The 19,891-nt window shown below is 38.6% G+C and overlaps 1 protein-coding gene across 1 annotated transcript in view; it reads left to right on the top strand.

Annotated features, from left to right (window-relative positions):
- Positions 1-18,129, top strand: part of ascc3 (activating signal cointegrator 1 complex subunit 3) — a 327,642-nt gene extending 309,513 nt beyond the window's left edge. The window contains exons 38-42 of the mRNA XM_067449368.1: positions 866-1,017; positions 10,580-10,712; positions 15,798-16,004; positions 16,398-16,573; positions 17,651-18,129. Of these exons, the coding sequence (XP_067305469.1) occupies positions 866-1,017; positions 10,580-10,712; positions 15,798-16,004; positions 16,398-16,573; positions 17,651-17,792 (810 nt within the window). The 3' untranslated portion in view covers positions 17,793-18,129. The remainder of the gene's footprint in view (positions 1-865; positions 1,018-10,579; positions 10,713-15,797; positions 16,005-16,397; positions 16,574-17,650) is intronic.
- The last annotated feature ends 1,762 nt before the right edge of the window (positions 18,130-19,891 follow it).

Genomic DNA, 19,891 nt, shown 5'->3' with positions numbered 1-19,891 from the left:
GAGTGTTTGTTGCTGCTGAGTAAACCCTATGGGAGTGTGTGTTGCTGCTGAGTAAACCCTATGGAATGTGTGTTGCTGCTGAGTAAACCCTATGGAGTGTGTGTTGCTGCTGAGTAAACCCTATAGAGTGTGTGTTGCTGCTGAATAAACCCTATGGAGTGTGTGTTGCTGCTGAGTAAACCCTATGGAGTGTGTGTTGCTGCTGAGTAAACCCTATGGAGTGTGTGTTGCTGCTAAGTAAACCCTATGGTGTGTGTGTTGCTGCTAAGTAAACCCTATGGAGTGTGTGTTGCTGCTGAATAAACCCTATGGAGTGTGTGTTGCTGCTGAGTGAACCCTATAGAGTGTGTGTTGCTGCTGAGTAAACCCTATGGAGTGTGTGTTGCTGCTGAGTAAACCCTATGGAGTGCGTGTTGCTGCTGAGTAAACCCTATGGAGTGTGTGTTGCTGCTGAGTAAACCCTATGGAGTGTGTGTTGCTGCTGAGTAAACCCTATGGAGTGCGTGTTGCTGCCGAGTAAACCCTATGGAGTGTGTGTTGCTGCTGAGTAAACCCTATGGAGTGCGTGTTGCTGCTGAGTAAACCCTATGGAGTGTGTGTTGCTGCTGAGTAAACCCTATGGAGTGCGTGTTGCTGCCGAGTAAACCCTATGGAGTGCGTGTTGCTGCTGAGTGAACCCTATGGAGTGTGTGTTGCTGCTGAGTAAACCCTATGGAGTGTGTGTTGATGCTGAGTAAACCCTATGGAGTGTGTGTTGCTGCTGAGTAAACCCTATTGAGTGTGTGTTGCTGCTGAATAAACCCTATGGAGTGTGTGTTGCTGCTGAGTAAACCCTATTGAGTGTGTGTTGCTGTTGTCTCTGCAGGCTATGCTGGATGTGGTGGCTAATGAAGGATGGCTCGTGTCTGCGCTCAGCATTTGTAACCTGGTGCAGATGATCATTCAGGCCAGATGGCTTCACGATTCCTCGCTGCTCACACTTCCTCACATTGAAAAGCAGGATCTCTACGTCTTCAGGTACAAACACTTCTAAAAGTCCGGCATTCTGTCCGGCCGTTACATATTCCATAACATGCATGTGTTAGTCATCTATACTGTAGGAAACTGCTGACCTGTTATGGATTATGCTGAACTATTAACTAGGTGTGTGATGAGATCTCGTGTGTATAGATCAGAAGGAATCTATCAGTATCAGTGATGATCCAAAATGAGCGGCTGCCTGCGGTCACCGCGGTTATAAGTCATCCAAAAATATTTATGATATTTGGATCGTGGTCGATCAGGTCATTTGAAATAATGCCAATTGAACCTTTGTAATTTATATAATACTAGACACAGTTTAGTATCCGTTCCAGCATAAGTGCAGCTAGTGAGCCACATTCAGCTCCGCAGGTCGAGAAGAAACCAGCTCAACTCAGGGAAGGCTGATTCAATATTATTACTACACAGCGCGAGGAAAGCTAAAAATAAGTCGGCTAATCTTGTGTTTTAGGCCACCAACGGCACCTTATAGCCCTATTAACCCCTTTCCTGGCGCGGGACAAAATGCCTGATTTCCCAACACGCTACGCTGAACTGAGCAATGCCATTGTACCATTTTAATAGGCTATTTTTAAATGCATATAGCTCAGTAATGTCAGATTTATGTATTTTCTGAAAGGGGTGGGATTTCTGTTGAGGAAGTCGGGGGAGAGACGCACTCTTCGATTAGACTGGATAAACACATGCAGCATCTAAAGAGTTGCACTTTTACAAGCTGATTGTATAGAAATGTGTGTTGGCAGTGCCTGTACACAACCATCCTATAATGATGAAAATCCATCAAGTGTTGTTTTTTTAATCTCCTTATGTTTTCCCCTGTCTCAATTCTTGTTTGGACGTCACACAAGCCCCGCCCACGACTGTTGATTGACAGCAGCGTTTCACCTCAGACCCGCCCTGAGCGAGCTCAAGCTGTCGTCATCATAGTCCGCCATTTTTGATATGCTGGAGCAGAATGGTGTCTAAGCGATTGTAGTGTTCTGTTCTTGGGTGTAATGAACACAGCCGTCATTCCGATGTTCCTAAATCCGAACCGCTCAAGACACACTGGCTGAGTTTTGTTTTCGTCGATGCTTTTATGTCTGTGCGAACCGCGAAGCATTTCTCACCAGACTGCTTTATAACGGAGGGTCAGTATGAAGCAGGTTTTGCTAAGAAGCTGCTCCTGAATAGGATTCAGATCTGTACCAGCTATTCGTGTTCCTGCTGCCCCTCCAGAAGTGGGTGTAACTTGAAACGCTTCACAATGAATGCGGTTAAAGTGGGTAGGTTAAATTATGCCATGCTTTCTATGTATGACGTTCTCATAATCCCTCGTTGATAATGAAAACGCCTTATGGTTATTGTGTTATTACAAACTTTGTACGCTGGTTTTAAAGTTAACGTGGACGTGGTAACACTACACAAAGCATAATTATGTAGATGGTTTATAACAGTGTCTGTTACTGTCAAAGAAAATCGTGTTGTAACAGTTATTACAAGTAGAGGTCGACCGATTCATCGGATTTGCCGATTAATCGGCACCGATAGCTGATTGGTGAAACAATCGGTTATCGTCAAAAATCAATACCGATAGTTTTTCCAGTTTGCGTCCGTTGCGGGAGGGGCTGAGAAGGGTGCTGTCATTACACCGTAGCCTAGGAGAGTTCTGAGAAGGGTCTGCTGGCATTATATAGCGCGAGAGCGGCCTCTAGAGGCCAAATAAAAAACTATCACTGTTTACATTAACACTTGAGGCTGCGCGCTTCACAGCGCACTGCACAGAGCGTGCTGACACATCTGACGCGCGTTTAAAACAGCGAAAGGGAAACGGTATGAATACAGAAGACTTCAGTACATGTTGCCAAATCATTATAAAGTATTTTTTTGGTGACTAGATGCTTTAGAAGCGAAAGAACAGCAGTATGGATGTACTTTACTTTGTCATCGAGGCTGAGAGGACGCTAACATTAGCATTAGCAGTAACATTTACCTCAAGCAGTTAAAGCGATGTAACAACTAGTGATGTAAGAAACCAGACTGTATGGTCATGCATCCGACAGAAATGTAAACACATCAGAAACGCATTCGATTTCAATACATATTTTGTTATTTTGATCAGAAAACCGTCAAGTGTTCTAAAAAAGCAAACTGTTTGGATTTATTTGAAATGACACTTAATATAATACAGTAATCCATTATAATACATTATATCCAGTATTCCATTTGTAACATTAAGTAAGGTTAATAAATGCTGTAGTAGTATTATTCAATGTTAGTTTTATCTGTTAACCTTTTTTTATGAACTAACATGAATGATTAAGATACGATTGTATTGCTCAACTATTATTACACGGTGTAAAATGTATATTGCATATCATTCATGTAAGCTAGCTAAATAAGCTAATAAATCCTTGCTAACAAATGGGACTTGCAGTCTGTGACCTGACATTCACTTACATGTTTCTAGGTTATAGCTAAAGAAACATTTATTTGTAATATTTTAATGTTTTAGTTATTTTCTTTAGATTTTTTTCTATCAGAAGTTGTCATTTTAATATATTCATATTTACATATGCAATTTAGAATTGCATATGTAAATATGATTTTGTTATTATTATTATTATTACTATTATTTTTTTATTTTAATCTAGTAGCTTTTTAAAAACTATCGGTCGATTAATCGGTTATCGGCAAGCGTGGTCCAACCTAGCTATCGGTATCGGTAAAATCCACTATCGGTCGACCTCTAATTACAATGAATATAAATAACGTTACACATCACTGACAAACTGACATTAACATATATGTTAATACAATTTTTTAAAAAAAATGTATTTGTATTAGGTGTAACATCAATCGGTCAGTGAACTAACAAATACATCAGTAAACACATAGCATTCGCACTAACATTACCCTGCCAGTTCATAAAGACAGATCAAAGTGACATTACGTTAACCAACCATTCAGAAACGTCCTAATTACCCTTAATTGTCGAATTTCGTTGGAGCTGTCATCTTGTCTCGAGTCTGACTCTGGTTAAAATTGATAAAGTTGCACAGATGTGTCCATTCTTTCGCCTCTACTGTTGTCTAGGCAACAGCTCCACATGCCCACAGAACAGAGGGGCGGGGTCATTTATAATTTAAAGCCGTATTCCCTGAAATGGCTTGGTGAAAACAGAGCTGTTTTTGACCAGGTAAAATGAGTGTTTTCTTACAATACAAATTAGAATTACAGTAATATTAATTTTAAGTATATTACAGGGTTTTCATTTAGACACTAAAGAATCATATTAACTTGCACAAAAATGGCATTATATGACCCCTTTAAGAAAATAAAACAAAATAAATGAATAAATTGACACTACGATGAGCATTTACTACTTTTTTAAAAATGCAGGTCGGGTACAATATTTTCTTTCTTTTTTTGCAGCCCGAGTTGCGGGCGGGTTAGTTGAAAATGTTGGCCGGGTGCGGGTTGTTTATACATTGACCCGCGCATCACTGATCAGTATATATATATATAGTTCATGTTCAAAGACTCTTTGGCAACAAAAAAAAAGATAATCCTTAAACCACTGATGAAACATAAGGAGTCTATTGGTATGCATAGAAAGTTCAAGTTCATAGAATCCTAAAACGTGACGATATTTCTTGTGGAGGTGAGCAGCTCTCGTGATAGTTGAGTTTGTGGCAAAACCTGCTTGCGTTATATTGTTCAGTTACTGCAAATTGTATTTCATGCTCTTAAAGTCAAAGTGAAGTGATATTCATAAAATTATTTCATGAGATTCCTCCATCAAATATTGGGTTAAATTAAATAACGGAAGTGCATGCACAAGAAACTAATTACCACATTAGATCGTTTTCTAAGGCTGCACAATATATTAAAACTATTTAAAATCATAATATATCATAGCATTCTGCTATCATTTATAAAATAACATAATCACTAACATAAAGTATGTTTCTAAATATTTTTTTCATTGCAATTTTAAAATAATAGTTAGCATGTTGTGAATGCTACTATCTTGTTCAAGTAATTACATTAACTGTTATATTTATATTGTACAGAAGTGGCCAAATTTTAAAGATTAAGTCAACGTTTGAATTAAATGTTGTTTGGCCAATAATAAAGTGCTCTAAAGTGTTACAACAACAATCACCAGGTCGTTCTCTGATGATCCACGGCTCTGTGTGTGTGTGTGGTTCCCTGATGATCCGTGTGTTTGTGATTCCCTGATGATCCGTGTGTGTGTATAGAAAATGTCACTGCTTGATGCTTCCAGTGCACAAAGAGCTTGTGATCCAGGACAAGTTACGAGATGTTAGTCCATTCCTGCTGTACGCCTAGCACAAGGTTTGACCCAGGGTGGCCCAAAGGTGCTCCTGAGGACAGCTGTGACCACAGCATCAGTGTGTTCTTCCATTGTTCCTCTGTTAGCGTCCGGTTGTTGTCCCTCACAGATGTAATGTTTGCTGCTCAGTCTTATCCCTACAGCTTCAGTCAAACGGAGACGCCTGCTGTATGTCTAACCAGAAAAACACACCTGGGATTGTGAATGAGCAGTGTTCAGCTCATCATGATGCTGTAGAATGGCACCCTATGTCCTACTTAAAATTAAAGATAGTTCACCCAAAACTTATGATACCATTATATTGCTGAATACAGGCCTTGAGATTAACATTTTAGCTCAGCAGCCACTGTGGCAAGTGGTTTTCCAAAGTACCACTCAGCATTTTCACTAGCCACAGTTTTAACATCGATACCATGGAGAAAACGGCCATATAGATATTTTTAATATTATCTCAATATTTGGCAGCAGGTTTATTAGGCTGCTGTCACTTTAAGAGCGGACGCACAGATCCATTACACTGATACACATGCGTTTTCTTTCTCTACTGTTTATGTTCACTTCAAACAGAACTGACTGTGTTTACGTGAATACTGGCCAAGACCGGCATTATGACAGTATTTTGTGTGTTTGACCGTTTAAGTGCAAAAAAAAGAGCTCAGTTTAGTGCTGAGAGGCGGCTTTATGTGCGCACTTTAAGTGTTTGAGCTCAAAATCTGAGCAATAAACACAATCCCACACTGAAATATAAGCCCTGTAAGACCAACAATACTCATCTGGAGCAACTGAAGCGATTGAGTGAGCGGAGGAGAGAAAGAGACACTGGTATAATGCATCTATTCTGTGGACAATGAGTATCAGAAGTGTTATTTCAGTATCCATATTCTACAGTAGGCCTACTGAAAAAAAATTACACTACATTGCACTTAGTTTATTATTTCAGATACCTTTTTAATCCTCATCCTCTCCCTTCATCTTGTAAAGAATCCTTCCCTCATGGGCCAAAATGACCCGAAGCACTAAAATTATATATTTTTTTGTCCAGAAAGATCATATTTCATTTATCTATATTTTTTTATGCATATTTTTTATGTTAAAATGTTTTATTTACCTCTAAATTATTAGAATTTGTTGACAATTCATTGAATTTAAGAACATTCTTCACATTTTTTTTTACTTAAATTCAAAATAACTTTGAAAACAAGCATAAACCAGCTCTGCCGACCTCTCGTGAAAAAAAGATAATATAAGATGATATTTTATGACTCGTCTTGATGGCCTTATGACTCTATATGGAGCGGATGAGCTGTTCCACTGAGTCCTTCAGTTCATTTCTCTACAGCATGCATTAGGAAACACATGCAGACATTATAAAAATAATTTTTAGTTTGAATTTTGAACAGTTTTTAGGTTTTTGTGTGTACTGAAGCATTCCATTCATTCCTATGGAGGTCAGATTGACCCGTGAAGGAAGGATTTGTTACTTTTTTTATGATATTTTTTTCAGTTATGATGTATTTATGTATCAATTTCTGTGTGTGTGTATTCATGGTTCAAGTGTCCTAAGGTCTTGAACCGCTCCGATGTATATATTACATATAATTGTGTCAAGCAGGAGTGACCGGCGGATGTTACTATCAAGGCCTGTGTGCATATATCTGGAGGTGGGTAGTATGACCAACATCATCCAGATATAACAAATATCAATCAATCAGCTTTATTTATATCGCGCTTTTACAGTGACGATTGTTTCAAAGCAGCTTCAGTGTTAAACAGGACAATATAGCAACACAATTTGATTTGGTTGTACAGTCGTACTGGAGAAAACAGTGATGTTATCAGCTTATTTTAATTTATCATAGAACAACAATTTTGGCAGATCAGTATTATCGTTTATAGAATTAAATAAGACCTAATTAATTAATTTTATTTGTATATTTAGTTGAATAACTTCATCAGGGCATGATGGAGACAAATAAACCTTGGAAGAAACCAGACTCAGTCGGGGTGCCAGTTCTCCTCTGGACTATTAACACACAGTGTATGATTATTATTCTGGCAAACTTACAGGTCAGAAATCATATTAGATAGGAATATTTAAAATTTCTGGGTATTACGCAAGAGACAGGTTTATCTAGGATGGCGTGTCGATTACACAAGAGTATGAATATTTGAAAGATCGGAGTCATCGCGCCGGAGACGGGTTTATTGAGGATGACGTGCCGGTGAGGCAAATTCAGAGGAGACACAAATTGACACTCCAGGATGAGCTGCTCATGTCCAGACTCAGGTCCACCATCTGCAGTAAACCTCGGGATAAACAGAGAGACTAACATTAGCGTAGATGCCATTCTTCTTATGGCGTAACGAGTACATTAGGGTTTATGGGAAGTGTTCCCGGTTCCGGCTGAACTAGTTAATGCAGCCTAACAATCAGTCAATTGATCTGAAAAATGAAAGTTAAAAATGTTCTATGTGTATGCCATAGTAAAGAGATGTGTTTTTAGTCTAGGTTTAAACTGACAGTGTGTGTCTGCTTCCCAAACAATGCTAGGAAGACCGTTCCAGAGTTTAGGTGCTAAATAGGAAAATGAAAATACATAACGTCCTGCAATTTTCTCCCCGTACTGGCAGCCTTATTGTCTATTTCAGAGCAGTCTTAACTCTCCTCTGCCCATGTGTTTTCCGCTCGCCCGCGCCCGAGCGTATCCTAACATGTTGTCGCGGAGAGAGGCGAGTGTTCACTTCCCGTCAGCGGTGTGTGTTAAAGGGCCATGGCGCTTCTCACCTGTGGCTCACTGATTGTGACAGTGTAACTCGGCTTAGTGTCTAATCCCACCGCCATCTCTTATCTAACTCCGCAAACACCATCAGCATCACTCATCAGCCCTCAAACTGCCTCTCACATGCACACACTAACATCACCGGCGTTGGATTTTCTCTCGCCCATAACACATTTCAATGCGGCCGTGTCCTGCGGCGAGTGTAATTTGGTGGAAACACAATAAAAATGGTAAGAGAGGGATCAGGCCAGGCAGGATCCATCACGCTGTGACAGCAGGAAACAGGAGCTCAGCCAAACCTTACGTGAGGGAAGGGGCCGTCATGTGACCGTCTTTTATGGCAAGCTATTTTAGCTTTAATTTTTTCCAGCGTTACTCTTCGTAATTGCATTTTTAATAGTAAGAATTTAATTAGAGAGCTCTACAATTTAATTCTTACTAGTACACTGCAAAAAATGCTCTTCTTACTGAGTACTTTCATCTTGTTTCTGGTCTAAATATTTAACAATTCTTAAATCTAGATGCATTTACTATACAAGTAGAACGACATAAGATATTTGTTCTTGTTTTATTGAAAATAAAATCTAAATAAAGCGAATTTTTGCATAAAACAAGCAAAATGATCTGCAAATGGGGTGAGACAAATAATCTCGTTTCTGATTGAAATCTTGTTTCTTGTTTCCGCCCCAAACAGAAATAAGATTATTTTTCTCGCCCCATTGGCAGATCATTTTGTCTGTTTAAAGTAAACACTTCATTTAGATATTTATCCCCAGAAAACAAGAAAATATATCTTATGCCATTTTACTTATTTAGTAAATGCATCTTGATTTAAGAATATTTTGATATTTTGAGAAAAAAATACAAAATAAGAAGAGCATTTTTTGCAATGTAACAATTTAGAGTTAGAGATCTACAGATACATTTTTACTAGTCATATGTCTCCATTGACTTCCATTCTTTTAAATTAGAGAGCTCTACAATTCAATTCTTACTAGTAACAAATTACAATTAGAGAAAAAATTAAATTATTACGAGTAACACCATGTCCTAACTACCATCGCCGCGACACTCGATAAAAGGCGTCTTTTCCATATAAATTCTGGTGTTTTTCCTGACCAGCCGTGACGGCGACACGCAATGAAGCTATTTTAGAAACGGTTTCTATTTGTGTGTGACGTCGAGGCTGGAACAACAACACAAAACATGGCAATGCTAATCTCAGGTGTATGTGCTTTATTTAATCTTAAAAGTGTGTAATGCTACTTTGAATATTATTTAGCGCTCCCAGCTTTGTCATACTAAAAGCGGCAAAGGATAATTCACCTTAAATCTTGAAACTAAACACATTGAAACAAGAGCGTTCAACAAACAAGCATAAGCATATGTTTTAGTAACTCAGTATGTATTTTTAGTAGTTTATATGGTGTAATATTTGTGAATTTGATTATATACTTATTCATTTTCTTGTGAGTGCTGTCAAGATTAATCTCTGGTGGCTGCACTTGCCGCTAGAGCCCGCCCACGCGCTGTTCTGATTGGCTGTGGTTTTTGATTGATTTGTTGCATCTCGTAGTCAGTTGCTTTTTTCTGGAATCGTATCACGTCGCATGTAGTTAGGACACGGTGTAAGGCTGGGAACTAGGGGTGTGCCATATCATACTGTCCCCGATAATACCAGTATACATTTTTACATGATAAAAAGTGTCATATCGCGATATAAATGATATACGTAATGACATATGGCGCATTTACTTTCCCTAGCGCAACAACAACACCTGTCTGAGACACACGAAGAGCAGCATGTCAGTTTCCGATGTCGATTTAGTACCTATAAAGGGAGCTACTTGGTTACAAGAGGTCAGCTCTCTTAATAACTGACAAATCATTGACAACTTAAAGCTGTTATTGGTGTTTGCAGCGCAATATTTGACCGGAAGGGTAACATTGACAGTAATTTTTATCAGTTACTGCCTGCTTTGAATCAGACACAGAGATAAAGTAGTTTATAAAGCAATACATTTATTTGAATTAATGGATTATAGCATTTATTTTTATTAATAAGAGAGAGAGAGAGAGCGAGAGCGAGAGAGAGAGATACATGCGTGACTGCGTCTGTTCAGCGTCTCTTAACAATAAAGATGTGTGTTTATTACTTAAAAACAGAGATGTAACCCAATCATTAATGAGAAATATAATGTAGTGATCCAGTAGCTTAGCTATTTTATTACTTAAACTTGTGGGGCGGTGTTGATAAGAAGTTTCTGTGCTCCTAAATCTGCAGCCCGATCTCTGCTCTCTGTATGCGAGACAAGTGACCTTTGTGTGGGTGTGTGCGCGCGCATATCGCCCACCCCTACTGGGAACAATATAAGCTAAAACAGCTTGCCATAGTCTTTTCCCTTGCTGTAATCGACAGGAGGTGGAGCGGAAGAGGAGGCTATCGAGGCCCAATCGAGGGGCTTCCTGAGCTGATCGCCGCCTGTGACGGCAAAGAGGAAAACTTTACGTCGATGGTGAAGGAGGTGCTTCAGCCCAATCAGATCTCTCAGGTGGGTCATCTCACACACCTGCTGCATTTCTCTAGCCGGGTTAAAACCATGCTCAAAAATGTTTTTGTGACATATGAGGACACAAATGTGTATAATGATATGGGTATGACACAGGTATTACAGGGAGAGGGTGAAATATGAGGACATTACCCATGTCCCCACTTTTCACAAGGCTTATAAATCATACAGGATGAGTTTCCTGTGATGGGTAGGTTTTGTGTGTGTGTGTGTGTGTGTGTGTGTGTGTGTGTGTGTGTGTGTGTGTGTGTGTGTGTGTGTGTGTGTGTGTGTGTGTGTGTGTGTGTGTGTGTGTGTGTGTGATGGGTAGGTTTAGGGGCAGGGGCAGTGTAAAGGGATAGAAAATACGGTTTGTACAGTATAAAAATCATTACGTCTATGGAGTCCCCATGTGTCACAAAAACAAATGTGTGCGTGCATGCGTGCGTGTGTGTGTGTGCGTGCGTGCGTGCGTGCGTGTGTGATCACACTCCCCATCCTCCTCATCACAGTAGCCGGTGTAATCCACATCTTGAGTGTTGTTCCTTGCTCGGGTTTAACGAAAAGGAAAAGTTAAAATCGCTTTAAACAGACGCGATAGTTGATTCGAACGAGTGATGTACACACCGGCATCCATCATTGAAATGTACAAAATCTGCGGATTAGATTTCGACAGATTAGAAATGGGCTTGAATGGGCTCTTTGCCAGACTACTTGCAGAGCAATTCTAAATTTGCCGGAAGTTGTCTGGGTTTTCGCAGACTAGCATTTCTCCACACGGTCAAGCAAAAGATACGTTTGTAAAATACGGTAGTGCAGATGAACCGCCTCTAAACAGCATAAACAATCAAATAAATTCCCATTCCTCCGGCTTCGTCAGCAGCAGCCAGCGCGTTATTGGCCGGTCACGGTGGTCTCAGGTAGCAGCGAGATCTCCAATTACCTCCCAAATGAGAGGGTTTAGAGCTCCAATCTAAGTGCTAATTGCAGCGGTAATGCGAGCGTCCGAGCCCAGCGCCCGCTCCCCGTTCCCCATCAGTATTCCAGCGGACTCCCCTTCCTCCCGGCCCTGCTAATTAAATAAGCACATGCGCCGCCGCGTCCTCATCTCATTCACTAAGGAAGCGTAATCCTTGCATAAATAGCTGTGGCAGGGTGATCTGCAGCGTTTTTTCCCTCCGTCTCCCGTGCCTCTAATGCCAACAGAGCAAACACAAACGCTTTCCTGTGCGTGTGCTTTGTTCAGCCGTGTTTCTTAGGTTTTATTTCAGTACAGGTGCTGAGATAAAGAGCGTCCTAGTCTGTATACATACACCATAGGTCAAAGGTTTGGAATAATTACGGGTTTCTCTGCTCACCAAGGCAAGATACATAACACTGAAATATTGTTACAATTTTAAATAACGGTTTTCTATGTGAATATATATTGTCAAATGTAATTTATTTCTGTGATTGAAGCATCATTACTCCAGTCTGCAGTGTCACATGATCCTTCACAAATCAATCTATGATGATTAACTGCTCAGTTATTAATGAATAATTGATTTCCAATGGTTATTATTAGTATCATCGTCACTACAGTTTTTTTTCTTTGAATAGAAAGATCAGTGAACGGCATTTATTTGAAATAGAAATCTGGATAATACTTTAAAATAATTATACAGTATTCAAGTGCATAATTTGCAAACCATTAAATGATAGTTAATGCATTGTAGTCTCGACATTAATATATTCAAATATTGAGTTCACATTTGTTTTCACACTAGTATTACTGTTACTGATCAAAGAGTGAGATCATGTTTTTATGCTAACCATAAGTGATTAGTATTTTGTTCTACCACACTTACATTTACTTAAATTTGCGTCGACACAAAAACATACAGTAATTACATATTGACATCGTTATTTGTTATATTATTTATTTCATTTGTTGTTTAGCTTTGGGGACAGGGTTAAGGGATGTAAGGTGTAATATGTAATATGGTATAACTCATTTGCTGTATAGTACGTTCCAGCATGTATCCAAACACGCAAGCCTGTAAATGTTTGGCACGAATATATGCTCAGTGTATTTGTAAACATTTTAAGAACACAATATAAATGCAATTCATATTCAGTAAAGGTTTATTTAAAGCACTTGATTAATGATGATTTAGTATTTTCCGTGACCTAATCTACAGTGAGAAAGATTTCCTCTGAATATCCAGTAACTACTCTTGTACTACTGGTTTAAATACTGGACCTCTGGTTAATAAGTTGTTAATGAAACTCTTTGCATATGAGCTAATTAAACATTAATAATTAATTACAGTGACAACGAATGAAGAACTCACTGTATGAATAAAGGCTATGTATTGACTACAATTTATAAATTATGAATTAACTATAAACTTATGGTTTGCAAATGATATAAGTGTTATATTGCTGTATGTTTATTATTTCATACACTGTCAGAAAAAAAGGTACATTGCTGTCACTGAGGTGGTACCTTTATGGCCCTAATACACACTCTTAAAGTACTGATATGTACCTTTATGGCCCTAATACACACTCTTAAAGTACTGATATGTACCTTTATGGCCCTAATACACACTCTTAAAGTACTGATATGTACCTTTATGGCCCTAATACACACTCTTAAAGTACTGATATGTACCTTTATGGCCCTAATACACACTCTTAAAGTACTGATATGTACCTTTATGGCCCTAATACACACTCTTAAAGTACTGATATGTACCTTTATGGCCCTAATACACACTCTTAAAGTACTGATATGTACCTTTATGGCCCTAATACACACTCTTAAAGTACTGATATGTACCTTTATGGCCCTAATACACACTCTTAAATTACTGATGTGTACCTTTATGGCACTAATACACACTCTTAAAGTACTGATATGTACCTTTATGGCTCTAATACACACTCTTAAAGTACTGATATGTACCTTTATGGCACTAATACACACTCTTAAAGTACTGATATGTACCTTTATGGCACTAATACACACTCTTAAAGTACTGATATGTACCTTTATGGCACTAATACACACTCTTAAAGTACTGATATGTACCTTTAAGGTACTAATACACACTCTTAAAGTACTGATATGTACCTTTATGGCACTAATACACACTCTTAAAGTACTGATGTGTACCTTTATGGCCCTAATACACACTCTTAAAGTACTGATATGTACCTTTATGGCCCTAATACACACTCTTAAAGTACTGATATGTACCTTTATGGCACTAATACACACTCTTAAAGTACTGATATGTACCTTTATGGCACTAATACACACTCTTAAAGTACTGATATGTACCTTTATGGCACTAATACACACTCTTAAAGTACTGATATGTACCTTTATGGCACTAATACACACTCTTAAAGTACTGATATGTACCTTTATGGCACTAACACACACTCTTAAAGTACTGATATGTACCTTTAAGGTACTAACACACACTCTTAAAGTACTGATATGTACCTTTATGGCACTAATACACACTCTTAAAGTACTGATATGTACCTTTATGGCACTAATACACACTCTTAAAGTACTGTTATGTACCTTTATGGCACTAATACACACTCTTAAAGTACTGTTATGTACCTTTATGGCACTAATACACACTCTTAAAGTACTGTTATGTACCTTTATGGCACTAATACACACTCTTAAAGTACTGATATGTACCTTTATGGCACTAATACACACTCTTAAAGTACTGATATGTACCTTTATGGCACTAATACACACTCTTAAAGTACTGATATGTACCTTTATGGCACTAATACATTGGGGTGAGTAAGGTACAAAGATGTACCTTTTCACTTTTGTACCTTAGTACCGCCCCAGTGACAGCACTGTACCTTTTTATCTGAGTGTGTAAGTGTTTTGTTATATTATAATTGCCTTTACAGTCACTTTAGAGTGATTAATGGTATTCTTGCTGAATAATGTGTACTGTATTTGCAGGTGTTGTAGCACTCGAGAGCGCTCTTAAGACCCTTTTCTGAAGGCCCGGTCTTGTCTTGGACTCAGAATTAGAGGTTTTAAGACCAGAACTGCTGGGATGTCACTGAATTGAGTGATTTATTGATTAACATCATTAGCGTATGAAACTCAGTCCTTCAGATGCAATCAATAACTTTTTCTAATTTTATTTATTTATTGTGCTGCATCAAAAATGAATGAGGGATTGTGTCGAAAATGTCACCAAAATGAATACAAATGCTCACAAAATGCAAGATATTGGATCTGGATTTTTATATTATAACGTGTTATATAATTAAGCAATATCACAAGAGCAAGAGAGCGGTTTTCACAGATTTGAGCATAAAAACATGATATTGCTTTTATACAAACAAATATTTTTTACATTATTTTCATCATTGATTATGCATTTTTAATTTACCAATTCAGAGGCATCTTCTGTACCAGACCAGTTTATATAGTGTCTTATTCTAATTACGGTATATTTATTAATTAAAGAAATGTCTTTGTGTCTTTATGATTTTAACGAGTTTAGGCGCTCTTGACTACAACACTATTATTTGATAACACTTTAAAATAAGAATACTGTAACGAAGCACTTATAAATCATTTGCAATCGAATACAGTTAATAAACTCTAGTTAATATATTAATAGACTATATACAAACTGTGAGTTCTTTGTCAGTGTAATTAACAAATTGCCATTGTTTAATTAACTCATGTAAAGAGTTAGATAATTTGTTAATAGTATATTAACCATAAACAGTTCTCACTTTAGATTAGCTCAGGGAGAATGTCCTTCGTTAAGTGCCTTCCGCTCAGTTTTTATTGGACATTAATCATCAGCATTTTGAATGGTATTGTCTCGGTTCCCACAAAAATGTTAAGTATAAAAACTATATTTTCAACATTGATCATAAAGGATCATTAAACCACATTAGAATGATTCCTGACGGCTCGCGTGACACTGATGAGCTTTTGAAATGGAGTAGTGTTGCTGAATCTGTGATCAGATTTGAGCAGAAGTGCAGAAAGCGTGCTGTGGTTGTAAAAGCGTGTGCTGGTTGTGTGTGTGTTGTCAGGCGTGGCTGTGTGTGAGCCGCCTGCCGGTGCTGGAGGTGTGTCTGAGTGTGAAGGGCTGGTGGGAAGGCTGTGAGGAGCAAGCGGAGCACACACTCCTCACCAACGTCACCAACATCAGGGACGAGTCCAGCTGGCAGCCGCTGCACGCCGATCAGGAGTACGTCCTGCAGGTGTCCCTGCGCCGCCTCAACGCCGGCCAGCAGAGAGTGAGTCTACCCATCACACACACACACACACACACACACACGGCTCCTAAACCTACCCATCACACACACACACACACTGCTTCTAAACCTGCTCATCACACACACTAACCCGACCCCTAAACCTGATCAACACACAAACACTCTGTCCCTAAACCTACCCATCACAGGAAACATTCTGCATTTTTACTTTCTCAAAAAAACTCCTCCTGTGTGATTTATAAGCATTGTGAAAAGTGGGGACATGGGTAATGTCCTCATATTTCACCCTCTCCTGTAATACCTGTGTCATACTCATGTCATTATACACATTTGTGTCCTCATATGTCACAAAAACAAGCACATGAGCGCTTCGCCGCCTAGCCACTCGATTCACTTTGACTCCATTGGTTTCAGAGGAAGCAGGACAGCCGAGCGCAGGCGCCGCGCTTCCCCAAACCCAAAGACGAAGGCTGGTTTTTAGTTCTTGGGGAGGTGGAGAAAAAAGAGCTGCTGGCCATCAAACGCGTGGGATTCGTGCGCAACCGCAGCAGTGTGTCCGTGGCCTTCTACACACCGGAGAAGACGGGAAAGTATGAGCGTCCACCACTGCTCTAACACTTTCTCACACTGTCCTCTGTCTTAAAGGGATAGTTCACAGAAAAATGAAAATGTGATGTTTATCTGCTGACCCCCAGTGCATCCAACATGTAGGTGTGTTTGTTTCTTCAGGAGAACACAAATGAAGATTTTTAACTCCAACCGTTGCTGTGTGTCGGTAATATAATCATCTGAATGGGTAACAATTCTATGAGAGCAAAAAACAACAACACATGATTAGACAACATGCACCAAAACCCTGCTGCTCGTGCCGACACATTGATGTCTTAAGACACGAGCCGATCGGTTTCTGTGAGAAACACAACAGTTTTTATGTTTTTGTGTTTTTTTTTACCTCATATCCAGACGAATCTCATCTAGAGTTTTCATTCATCATTACTTCCGTCTGGTGAGGTCAAACTGGCCGATTTCAAATTCGGACGATCTGCGCAGGCACTAATGAGAAATTGGTAACACTTTTTTTAAGGTTCAGTTATTAACTAGTGTCTTATTATCATGCATATTACTAGGATATTGTCTGTTTATTAGCACTTATAAAGCACATATTAATGCCTTATTCTGCATGACCTTATTCTACATCCCTTAATCCGACCCAATACCTAAACTTAAAGCTACAAAAACTTCCGTATATAGATATAGATATCTATGATCGCGCCAGTTTGACCTCACCAGACGGAAGTAATGACGAATGGAAACTCTAGATGAGATTCGTCTGGATATGAGGTAAAAAAAATAACCTCAAATAACTGTTGTGTTTCTCACAGAAACCGATCGGCTCGTGTCTTAAGACATCAATGTGTCGTCAGGAGCAGCAGGTTTTTGTGCATGTTGTCTAATCATGTGTTGTTGTTTTTTACTCTCATAGAATTGTTACCCATTCAGATGATTATATGACAGACACACAGCAACGGTTGGAGTTAAACATCTTCATTTGTGTTCCTGGAGAAACAAACACACCTACATGTTGGATGCACTGGGGGTCAGCAGACAAACATCACATTTTTCGTTTTTGGGTGAACTCTCCCTTTAACGTCTCCATCTTCCTGTAGGTGTATCTACACACTGTACCTGATGAGCGACAGCTACCTCGGGCTGGATCAGCAATACGACCTGCGTCTGAACGTCCTGCCGGCCAGCATATCGGCGCAGGTCAACAGCGAGGTTTCGGAGAGCGCGGGGAAGAGGGCCTGAACCCAGCCAGATGATTCGACAGTCAATCCACACATATTTCAAACCAGAGATCAGATGGATGTGATTGAGGTTTTCCATCTAACACTTGCTTTTTTAGTTCTCAAATACACTCTAAAAAACGCTGGCTTGTGATTGGGTCAAATACTGTAGGGACAAAAGCAACCAGTGACCCAAAATGACCCAGCCTTTTGTACAGTGTAACATCCTGCGGTGCGGTACGCCTTGGGTAAACGTTATATTTGTCGTTTGAAAAATATAAATATAAAAAAAAAGATTTTGATTTTTCTTCTGAATTTATGAAAATATTGAAAGCATAAAATAAAACGTCTTGAATGCAGCCTCTCCTGAGCGTCTAGCTTTTGTTGGTTTGTTTTACAAAGGTCAAGAGGTCAGCACATACTGATAAATAATCTTCTGTCAATTATTATGCATATACTTCATATCACTCCTCCAGTCAACATAAAGATTGGTTAACTATGGGATGTATAATATCTTTAAGTGCATTTAACATTAAGTGCATTAAATGATGTTCATTGTTCAAATCATTATACTCTTAATAGTTATGACCACAAATATGATTTTTCATGAGATGATGCAACACATTATAAGGTTGTTTATAAGCATGCATTATAATGCATAAAAAATGCCCTTTATAAATGCAGGCTTCATCTGGGGTTATAATCCATTGTGCTCTTAAAAGTTATAACCACAAATAGCTAAGCATTATATTTTAACTGTTATGATTATTTATCAGATGGTACAACACATCATAAAGTTGTTTATAAGGCATTATGATGCTTTCCTAATGTGTTATAGGCTTCATCTGGGCCATTTAAGCACTTGAAATGGTTATTTATCAGGCAGTGTGCATGTTTTATCATGCATTAAGAATACCCTTGTGATGCATTATAAACACAGGCCTCGTAAGAAAGTGTTACTTGAGGGTTTTAAGGAATTTGCAGCTATTAAAAAAAAAAAAACGATTCCTCATATTAGTGGCTGTTGACGTTTGAATGAAGCAAATAATAGTCTTTTATAATATTGACTGAGTTCTGTAAATATCGTTCCATCTTCTGCCGAAGTGTTTTCTGCAAAGGTTCGCTTCTGGATGACAGTAGTGAGCGTAACGCGTGATTAAAGGTTTAATTGTTTTAAAGCCTCGTCCATTGCCAGTGGCTCTGAGTCTCTACTGAGGACTTCATATATTGTGAAGTATTTTCGATTGTTCTCTTTTCCACTGACGCCGTTTAATCAGCAGCAAATTCAGGCTTTAGGAAAAGGTTAAAGCGGCATCAAGCGCTCCGTGTGCCGGGCGCTTCCTGTCTGATTTTCTCCTGCTTCAGGTGATTTCCTATTACAGACACAGACGGCCGTCCTCCGGAGACACACAGGCATTCACACTTCTCACATCAACATTCGCTGCATAAGAAAAATCTTTGGCTTTTTTCCGCTTAAAAATGCATCATCATAACGCCTTAAATCTTTAATTTGCATTATAATGGCTGTCATACTGATATCACAGAAAAGGCTAAGACTTAAAACTGGTGTGTGTGCTATCTGATGAAATCTAAAGTCCAGCATCCTGCGAAAAAACGCCTGGCTCTTTATTCAGCGTGACTCTGACCGTTTCTGTGGGATCATGAGGTGCGAACAGGACAATAATAACACCAGCGCTCAGTGTAATATGAACATGTGTATTATGTTTTTTTACATCGCATATTTATAGATTGAGTTAAATATATACACAGTAAAAAATACTGCGTTGTTCCAACTCAAATTTGGGTCAAATATGGACAAACACAGATGTTGAGTTCAATTTAATTTATAATAAATTATTTAGTTAATTAAGCTACATTTTAACCCAACATTTGGGTTTTTCCATGTTTGACCCAAATTGACCCAAGAAAAACACCCAAGCATCTTGTGTTTTATTTAAATGCTGGATATATTTTAGGTGATTTTATTAATGTTTTAGTAGAGGATAATTTTACAATTGTTATTTGAATTTAGCAGAAATAGATCATTCTACAAATAAACAAAAATGCAGATGTTTGAATCAAATGTGGACAAACCCAAGCGTTGGGTTTAAAATGTAATTA

This window comes from Pseudorasbora parva, chromosome 7 (assembly GCF_024679245.1).
Source record: "Pseudorasbora parva isolate DD20220531a chromosome 7, ASM2467924v1, whole genome shotgun sequence".
Classification (NCBI taxonomy): Eukaryota; Metazoa; Chordata; class Actinopteri; order Cypriniformes; family Gobionidae; genus Pseudorasbora; species Pseudorasbora parva.
Note: the sequence above shows the minus strand (reverse complement) of the source record. Positions and strands in the feature narration are given on the sequence as shown.